This window comes from Nerophis ophidion, linkage group LG07 (genome assembly GCF_033978795.1).
Source record: "Nerophis ophidion isolate RoL-2023_Sa linkage group LG07, RoL_Noph_v1.0, whole genome shotgun sequence".
Classification (NCBI taxonomy): Eukaryota; Metazoa; Chordata; class Actinopteri; order Syngnathiformes; family Syngnathidae; genus Nerophis; species Nerophis ophidion.
Genome location: NC_084617.1, coordinates 41759929 through 41769588, shown reverse-complemented (window position 1 = coordinate 41769588; position 9660 = coordinate 41759929). Strand labels below are relative to the sequence as shown.

At 40.4% G+C, this 9660-nt stretch overlaps 1 protein-coding gene across 2 annotated transcripts; it reads right to left on the bottom strand.

Moving 5' to 3' along the window:
• Positions 1-108: 108 nt before the first annotated feature.
• On the bottom strand, positions 109-6110 carry tm2d2 (TM2 domain containing 2). 2 transcript variants are annotated; one of them, XM_061906179.1, is made up of 4 exons: positions 5702-6107; positions 4681-4768; positions 4494-4609; positions 109-628 (listed from the first exon to the last, which is right to left on the bottom strand). In XM_061906179.1, exons 1-4 carry the CDS (start codon positions 5959-5961, stop codon positions 415-417), a joined length of 678 nt encoding a protein of 225 aa, XP_061762163.1. In that variant the 5' UTR covers positions 5962-6107; the 3' UTR covers positions 109-414. The 2 variants fall into 2 exon arrangements, with proteins under 2 accessions (XP_061762163.1, XP_061762164.1); XM_061906180.1 differs by lacking the exon at positions 109-628 and adding an exon at positions 2041-4264 and having other exon boundaries at positions 5702-6110.
• Positions 6111-9660: the final 3550 nt, after the last annotated feature.

The window sequence follows — 9660 nt, the reverse complement described above, 5'->3', positions numbered from 1 at the left end:
GGTTATACAATTTGGCCCCTCGAGTCAAAATAATTGCCAAAGCTTACACTATGGTCATTACTTATAATATCTAAATGGAACACAAATTATACAAAACAAAAAAAATGGTACCATGTTCACTAATTGTATTTGTAATAAACACAGAGGACCAGAGTTACATTTGCATGTTGACTGAACAAAACACAAACCTATATAACTATGTAGTCATTTTATAAAGTACTAACATTGTATTGTGTTTTTTTTTCAGGTGACAGCTGCCAGTACAATCAGATTTTAGTTTTCTTTAACATGGAAACAACACGTACATTGGAATAAACGCAATATTTGGCAGCAGTTTCTTGAGGGATTGCAGAGACATTGTCTTTGGAGTTACATCAAACTACGAAGTGTCCCAATTTGGCTTTGCTTTTCTGGTCAGTAGTAGTTGCACCAGTTGCTGTAATCACTAGGCATCAAGCCACCAGTAATAAGCAGGATCAAGTCCACAAACCACCATATTCCCAGGCCTCCTAGTGTGAGCAACTTTCCCACCGCTGTCCCTGTATGTCCAAGGCAGAAACGATCAACCCCGAAACATCCAAGGAAGAATGAATACAGCAGAGTGGTGATAAAATAGTGCCCAGTATATCTGTAGGGAAAAAAGTACAATGTAAATAACGCATACATGTGATAGTACCATGTACTATGTTTTTGTCTCTTGCCTTTCTGTTTGGTCATATCACTACATCAATAATGCAGCAGTACATTACCAGAGAACTTCCTTCATGCTTTAAGAGCAAGAAAAAGCAGAAACAAAAGGCCCTTTTCCACCGCAGGAACTTTTTCAGAAACTTTCCCACTTACTGAGGTAAATAAAATTACCCCTGTGTTTCTACCAAAAATTATTTATTTAGTTCTTTAGGAACCTTTTCGGAGTTCCTCCTAGCTGGGTGGGACTTCTCCAAGCTACCAAGAACTTTCCAGGGGCGGGCTGTGCTTTCGAACAGTAATTGGTTGAACACAGTTGAGGGCATTCCTAAAACGGGTTTTTTAAATACACAACCACCGTTGGAATATATGCAACGACTTGTTTATTTCTTATTTCTTGTTAATTTCTATTACACAGGGGGAACTTTATGTACCCGGGTAAGTGAAAAAGTGCCTGCGTTGTAAAAGAGCCTTTTGTCGCTAAATCTGACGACTTTCCAAACTTCGTCAACTTTTTTTTTGGAAACAATTACTAGCAACAAAACCAGAAAATTTTACCAAATGTATTAGTGACTCTGAGTTGAAAGCACAACGCAGGGTGCTGCCGTGAGCCCCTTACCTGTTCCAAAGCACTCACAGGTGGTCAGTTGGTGCTGCGCGAGCAGATCAGAGGCCCTGTTAGGGCTGGTTCTATCTAAGATGTGTCCCGGAAAGTCTCGTTCGGGGTTGCGGGAGGTAGCTGGAGCCTATCTCAGCTGCATTCGGGCGGAAGGCAGGACAAATCATTGCAGGGCCATTTTAATCATTCTGACTTCAAATAAAAAGGGTTTTTTGACATTTGAATGGAGAAAGTGTAAAAGATTCAATTAGCCAAATGCAATCTCGAAAATCAGGAGCGCTTTCGAGAGGAGAAAGACTGAGTCAGAACTTGATTCAAAATAGAGAGAGAAGAGCAGAATGATGTTCAAAAACCAACAACAGAAGATAAGCTTCTTGTATTCTATTGTGTGTCCTTGTCTGCTTGAGGAAATGCTGAACGAGCACGAGGGAACACATAATGTTAATCACATCAGTTTTGAAGTCATCATGTACCAGGTCTACAAAAAAAAAGCAACTTAGTGACTTTTTGAATGAATAAAAACATTGACAGTTTTTATTCAACTGTCAATGTGGGAAATGGGATCCAGTTCTGTAGACATCACACCAAGAGCAGACTGCATAGAGTCTTATTATTCACTGGTATATATATATCTATATATATATATATATATATATATATATATAGACACAAATATATATATATACACATATATACACAGTATGTATATACACATACATACATGCATATATATATATACACACATATATATATATATATATATATATATACAAGTGTTATTTCGAGGGTTTGTTTCTGTGCGATATAGAAAATACCTATATCGTGATATTCGAGTATACGTTCTCACGCAGTTGCTTTTAGCTGTGGGCTTTACACTGCAGGCTCTTCCCACTCTTTCTTGTGTCTCCTTCTCCACAGACAGCAAGCGCACTTTCTTACATACGTCACATACGTATACGCCCTCGCGGAGCAGAGAGGTAGCAGCATGGGTAACGTTACCTGTGATGCTAGCGAAACCGTGCGAGTGGTAACACGAGAGAAAGAAGGTGCAAATCTGGTAACAAATGAAGGAAGAATTATTCCCAAGAAAAACAGCAGTGGGTCCGTCGTCTGGCGGTGGTTCGGCTTCAAGCGGGAATATGTCGAAAAGACAACTTTAATTGGTCAAGTGTGGAGCACAAGCGTTGCTACCAAAAGAAGCATTACTGCTACTATGTAGGATAATTTGAAGAGTCACCTGCTAGAGAATGAAGAGTGCTTACTCTGTAAAATGTCTCTGACAATCTTGCACTTTCAGTTTTTGAAATTACATACTCCGGCTTCCTCCCACCCCCCAAAACAAGCACCTGGGGATAAGTTGATAGGCAACACTAAAATTGGCCCAAGTGTGTGAATGTTGTCTGTCTATCTTTCCGGCCCTGCGATGAGGTGATGACTTGTCCAGGGTGTACCCCGCCTTTCGCACAAATGCAGCTGAGATAGGCTCCAGAGGTGCAGAGTGATTTATTATTTGCGTCTGATTTACACTCTGGGTATTGTGTTTTTCAGTTGCGTTTTTGTTTTGAGGTTTATTTAGATCTTCTGATGTGTTTGTATTCCTTTTTTGTAGAGGTCTGTGGAGACTTAAAATGGTTTGGTGAAGTGGGGTTTTGGGTATTGCACTCAACTCTATAAAGTCCACAATGCTCTCCATAGCTTTTCTTTCATGGTGAGAATCATAATACTCAGTCGTGGGTTCCTAAACCACTTCATTACTTTTATGAATTAAATCACTTTGAAGGATTTGTATATTAGCAGTTGATGATGCGAGGTCTGCTTCCAACTCCATTCGCTCCATCTTTGCTTTAAGCTTTGTTTCCTCCAGTTGCAAGGTGTGTTTTTCCTTCAGTGCAGCAGCTCGAGCCATTGTAGCAGCCTGGTCAGCTTTGGCCTTTTTTAATTCTGAGGACACTGAGTAACATCTGGAGGCCTTTGATCCAGTGGCAGAATTTGATATGTGAGATACATTTGATATGCTTTCTAGTGGTCCAACTTTTTATTGTGCAATTTTTTTTCCATTTTTCAACAACTTTCATGAATTAATTCAAATGTATTATTCTGGGTTCATACCGAGTCATAATAATCATTTTCCTTTTCCTACTCTGATAAGAATTCTTGCACAAAGTTGAGAGCATTTTTAAAAGCATCCACAGCTCTTTTAAATACTTCAAATTCTTCATTGACTTTATCAGCATTTGTTCCATCAGTCATCAAAGTCTTTATTTATTTTGCCTCCTCGTGCACGCGCCCAGTCTGCCTCTGCGCGAAGCAATGCGCGTTCTCAGCATCTCGTCGGCCTCAGCTGCCGTCTCAGGTGTGCCAGACATCATTCCAGATAATCACACAGCTCAATTTAATTTCCACTTATTTCATTGTTTAATTCATTCTTAAACCTCCTTCCAACATCCTGTTTATTATATTTTACATCCTCAATCTGCAACTCTCTTTTCCATCGCGTTCCAATGATTCCATACAGCGCAGCAGCGCGTTCATTCATTCATGAAGTCCATCAGCTGATTTTACTCACGGCCTGTCGGGTGCTTTCTGTCCTTGGTGGTTGATCCTTCGGATCTTCAGTGAAGTTTATTTACTTGTTACGGCTACTCTTGCGTTCAAAAAGGGTTCAAAAAATTAAAATAAAGATAGCAGAGTAGCCCCGAGAAGGAGGTTTATGACTTACTAAATTCCTTAATAAGCACTTGCGGAGATATTTCTAGATTCAAAACGTTTATAATTTATTTTCACAAACAAAAAATATTCTCTGTGGTTGACTTCATAATAATCAAAATAACTTATTTAGCGGTAAACTGTTTCACTCCTCACTCCTTAAACATGATAGACAGACAAAGGGAGCACCCAGCTGTTCTGTCTTCTTAATTAGAGGAGGAGGGAGTCGCTCACCAGGAGGAGCTTGAGCAGCTGAAAACAGTCAATAATAATTAATCTAAAACATCCAATAATCTATCAACATTATCATTGGCATGATTTGATTCCATTGTCAAAACAATTAATACATAAATAAATAGATAGGCTCCAACATATACTTTTTAAAAAGCCCCGCGCACACACACACCTCAAACTGGCATTATGACGACCCCTAATGCATATGTGAAATGCATGTATATACTTGTTTGCCACTCCAACTTACTTGATGCAAGGTACGTTCCCCCTGAGGAATTCTCTAGGCCCAGCACACTCAATATCATCAAGTGCAGTGCAGACAACTGGTGTGTGGTTCACTTCTTTCTGAGTCTGGCCTCCCCACTGTCAATAAAAAACTGAAATTTAGATACTTTAAATATAGAGGACGTGCTTGTATGGCAGGTTACACTTACCCCAACACAGCCATGACCCATCTCCAGAAAAGCGCTATGATTTCCAGCATGATCTACAGGGTCTTGACAGTAGATGAACTCCTCTGGTCTTAATTACAGAAAATATGTGGACATATAAAGTAATGAATGGAGTGTAAGAATAGTGATACATAGTGTTATATTATTTCAATTATTTAGTATTTTAGTAGTTTATTAAGTGTTTCTAACAGGAGCGCAATTTGTGGCAGTGGGTTGCTCGGTGATATTGTATTATATTAAATTATATTATATATAATATAAATATATATATAGTAAAAGGCCAAAAGTTTGGACACGTCTTCTCATTTCAATGCCTTTTCTTTATTTTTATGACTATTTACATTGTAGATTGTCACTGAAGGCATCAAAACTATGACACCTGTGAAGTGAAAACTATTTCAGGTGACTACCTCTTAAAGCTCATTAAGAGAGAATTCCAAGAGTGTGCAAAACAGTAATCTGAGCAAAGAGTGGCTATTTTGAAAGAACTAGAATATAAAATATGTTTTCAGTTATTTCATCTTTTTTTGTTAAGCACATAACCCCACATCGTTTTGATGCCTTCAGTGACAATCTACAATGTAAATAGTCATGAAAATAAAGAAAACACATTGAATGAGAAGGCGTGTCCAAACGTAATACATAAACCGTACAGGCCTATATATACACACCCCCCTTTACGATGTGTTAAGTAGTGACATTTGCTGATCATTTTGTATGACTCATTGGCAATTATGCAACGCAAACAATGAAATGCCCCACTGCTGCAACCCAACGCCACACACAGACATAATGTGGGAAACACTGGTAAAAGCCCTGCGACGACTTAGCGACTACAGCTCCAATGGCAAACATATGTTCAACCATCACATTGATCTTAAGTAATCCAATCTTGATTCTATTTAAGACGTATACTATTTGACCATCATGTTTCGTAGCAGATTTAGCATGTGTGTAAAGGCACAAGTTAGCGTTAGCATCACAGAATAGAGATGTTACTTACAAATAGCCGCAGAGGACGACTGCTGACAAAGCCTTGTACTCGAAGGTGTCTGTGTAATTCGTACTTCCCATTGGAACTTCATATTTCAATACTTCGGGAGTCTGATCGCTGAAGGGAGTCACGGTCGAGGCAGGACCGCCGGTGGAAGCATCAGCGCTCGACGAGTTTTGAGAGTGGATCCCTTCCAAACATTGCAAAAGAATGACCGTCACTAACAGTAGGAATTGTCCACACAAAAGGATGTAGCTCACGGAAATCATTGTGAACGTCAAAGGAAAACATTAACCCGGTAATAATTCCTATCGAAAGTCATCGTCAGGTTTTTCGTGGAGAGTTTGTTAGATTTATTCTGCTTTTCCTTGTAATTTCCCCCTCGTCTTCTTCTTTGTGTGATGGTGTATGCTTTTTTCTTGTTGGCATTATACTGCCCTCTTCTGGAATCAATCGCTCATAGTTCTTCTTCTTTTCTGGTTTAATGGCAGTTGGCAAGCAACCTCATGGTGTGCATTACCGCCAGCTTTTAATATGAAATGTGGACCGAGGTGGAACCCTACTCTATATTATATTTTAAGCCCAATCTTCGTGTTCTAAGTGCAATCCTAAAATATATTCCACTACTACTATTACCATTAATTGATTATCCTGGGGGCTTCATGGTGGCAGAGGGGTTAGTGCGTCTGCCTCACAATACGAAGTTCCTGTAGTCCTGGGTTCAAATCCAAGCTCGGGATCTTTCTGTGTGGAGTTCGCATGTTCTCCTCGTGAATACGTGGGTTCCCTCCGGGTACTCCGGCTTCCTCCCACTTCCAAAGACATGCACCTGGGGATAGGTTGAATGGCAACACTAAATTGGCCCTAGTGTGTGAATGTGAGTGTGAATGTGAGTGTGAATGTTGTCTGTCTATCTGTGTCGGCCCTGCGATGAGGTGGCGACTTGTCCAGGGTGTACCCCGCCTTCCGCCCGATTGAAGCTGAGATAGGCGCCAGCCCCCCCCGCGACCCCGTAAGGGACAAGCGGTAGAAATGGATGGATGGACGATTATCGTGGACCCCGACTTAAACAAGTTTAAAAACTTATTCGGGTGTTACCATTTAGTGGTCAATTGTACGGAATATGTAGTACTGCGCAATCTACTAATAAAAGTTTCAATCAATCAATCAATCAATACTAACCTAACCTTCTCTTTTGCTATCTTATTTTCCAGTATTTCCCTCTCTCTATTGTATAAAAGCATGTCCTACACGTTCTATCTGATGTCAACAGCCACACAGTCTTGTATTATGTTTCCCTATCCATTTCAATAAACTATTTAGATATGTATGTGCAGCTGAGATAGGCTCCAGCAACCCCCGCGACCCCAAACGGGACAAGCAGTACAAAATGGATGGATGGATGGGATGTCCAAACATCATTCCTCGTTCTAGTGATAATGTCTTCTTCCTTCCTATTTCTATTCCCTCCTCTCGTTACACCTACTCTCCTCTGGACTTGTAATTCCCTCTACCTTCTGTATCCTTATTCCAATTATCCTGCCACTTCTTATTGTGTTCTATCCTAATCAGGGGTGTCATACTAATTTTAGCCACATGAAGGAAAATCACTTCCCACGTGTGTAATAGATTTGGGGTAAAACCATTGCGTAGCAACTTAAAAGTACAACTACAAAAACTTCAGATTGTTGTCTTTGTTTTACTTGGGCCCAAAATAAAACAAGCACATTCTGAAAATGTACATATTACAAATAATCCTCTTGACAAAACTCTTCAGATTAGTTGAAAATTCTGAGGAAAAAAATTGGTGCAGTTTCAAATTCACCATGAAGAACTCAATGACTTCATCTCAATGTATCCACAAAGCAATATTTTTTTTTAAGTCACAGCCCATCTAGTGTTGAACAAAACACAAAATAAAGTATAAATAAAATGTATTCTGGGACGGCGTGGCGCAGTGGGAGAGTGGCTGTGCGCAACCCGAGGGTCCCTGGTTCATATCCCACCTAGTACCAACCTCGTCACGTCCGTTGTGTCCTGAGCAAGACACTTCACCCTTGCTCCTGATGGGTGCTGGTTGGCGCCTTGCATGGCAGCTCCCTCCATCAGTGTGTGAATGTGTGTGTGAATGGGTAAATGTGGAAGTAGTGTCAAAGCGCTTTGAGTACCTTGAAGGTAGAAAAGTGCTATACAAGTACAACCCATTTATTATTTACATATCAACTACCTCATTTGTCATTTCCACTGTTCACTTACTTTAAATTTGCACAAAATGACAATCATTTTCACTTCTCATGCAGAATTTTAACTGGGCTTACCAATTATTTGTTTATTCGCTTGCCTTGCAGAATTGCTATTGCGACATCCAGTGGACACATTAAGAACAGCAGTTTCTTTCATTTAAAAATACAGCTCAAATTTACACTTAGCAAACTCATCTCCGCATGTTTGACATCCCTAATCTCAACACACACTTCTGCTTTACTGTGGTTAATCTCCATGTTTACTTCTGTTTTAGTGGTTGTTTGCTTTGCGTACCTACCAGAGAAATGTTAACACATATCACGCTTTATTTATTCTGTAGATAGCCTGAACTATTTCATATACTAAATTGTGTCTTGTTTCTGATTTCGCTGATAAATGCACTGATGGAGTCCGAGCACGACTGCCTTTCTTGCTTCATTTTCCTCTACCCAATTAACTGCCATATAAATTCCGATCCATCCATCCATCCATTTTCAACCGCTTATTCCCTTTGGGGTCGCGGGGGGCGCTGGTGCCTATCTCAGCTACAATCAGGTGGAAGGCCATGTACACCCTGGACAAGTCGCCACCTTATCGCAGGGCCAACACAGATAGACAACATTCACACTCACATTCACACACTAGGGCCAATTTAGTGTTGCCAATCAACGTATCCCCAGGTGCATGTCTTTGGAAGTGGGAGGAAGCCGGAGTACCCGGAGGGAACCCACGCAGTCACGGGGAGGACATACAAACTCCACACAGAAAGATCCCGAGCCTGGGATTGAACCCAGGACTACTCAGGACCTATGTATTGTGAGGCAGACGCAACAACCCCTCTTCCACTGTGAAGCCTAAATTCCGATCAATTACCCAGTAAAAAACGCTAATTTGTCGGTGATTCTTTTATTCAATAGTATGTTTCATTGTGAAATAACAGCTGCAGCGCCTACTTTATTATTCATAGTTTTTGATGCATCTGTATATATTACATTATGAATACAATTCCTCAATCCATTTTTATATCTGGTAAATTTTTAAACTAATATAATTTAATAATTGCATATCTACATTTGGGAAATTGTACGTCCACGGTGGTACTGAAGCGATTGGTACTGTAGGGATAACTTTAATTGTGTCAATTTGAACTTTTTCAAATAAATAAATAAATAAATCAATCAATCAATCAACGTTGACTTATATAGGCATAAATCACGAGTGTCTCAAAGGGCTGCACAAGCCACAACGACATCCAGATCCCACATCAGGGCAAGGAAAAACTCAACCCAATGGGATAACAATGAGAAACCTTGGAGGGGATTGGAGATGTGGGGACCCACCCTTGGGCGACCGGTGCAATGGACGTCGAGTGGATCTAGCATAATATTGTGAAAGTCTAGTCCATAGTGGATCTAGCATAATAGTGAAAGACCAGTCCATAGTATGGCCAGCAGGAGACCATCCCTGGCGGAGACAGGTCAGCAGCGCAGGGACGTCCCCAACCACGTCTCCTATAGCTCACCTAACAGAAACTATTCATCTTTTCCTTCTCTTTTTCTTGGCAGTTTAGTAACACTTGGTGAGTTGGAGGTCCTTGCCTGGACCCTTTTCAGTTTGCCCAATACACTGCTGACAATTGAGCTCTTCTCATGTCTAAAGGTTTGTCATTAATTTCTACGTGTAATGCTGCCACTGAAGATGAATTTGTAGCGCCACAACATAAC

What these genes read in the sequence shown, in the direction of transcription:
- tm2d2 (XM_061906179.1), bottom strand. Translation starts at nt 5,961, where the DNA reads ATGATTTCCGTGAGCTACATCCTTTTGTGTGGACAATTCCTACTGTTA. An exon ending in GTCGTCCTCTGCGGCTATTT is followed by an intron (nt 4,769 to 5,701) that starts GTAAGTAACATC and finishes TCTGTAATTAAG; the next exon opens with ACCAGAGGAGTTCATCTACT. An exon ending in GGGAACGTACCTTGCATCAA is followed by an intron (nt 629 to 4,493) that starts GTAAGTTGGAGT and finishes TTTTCCCTACAG; the next exon opens with ATATACTGGGCACTATTTTA.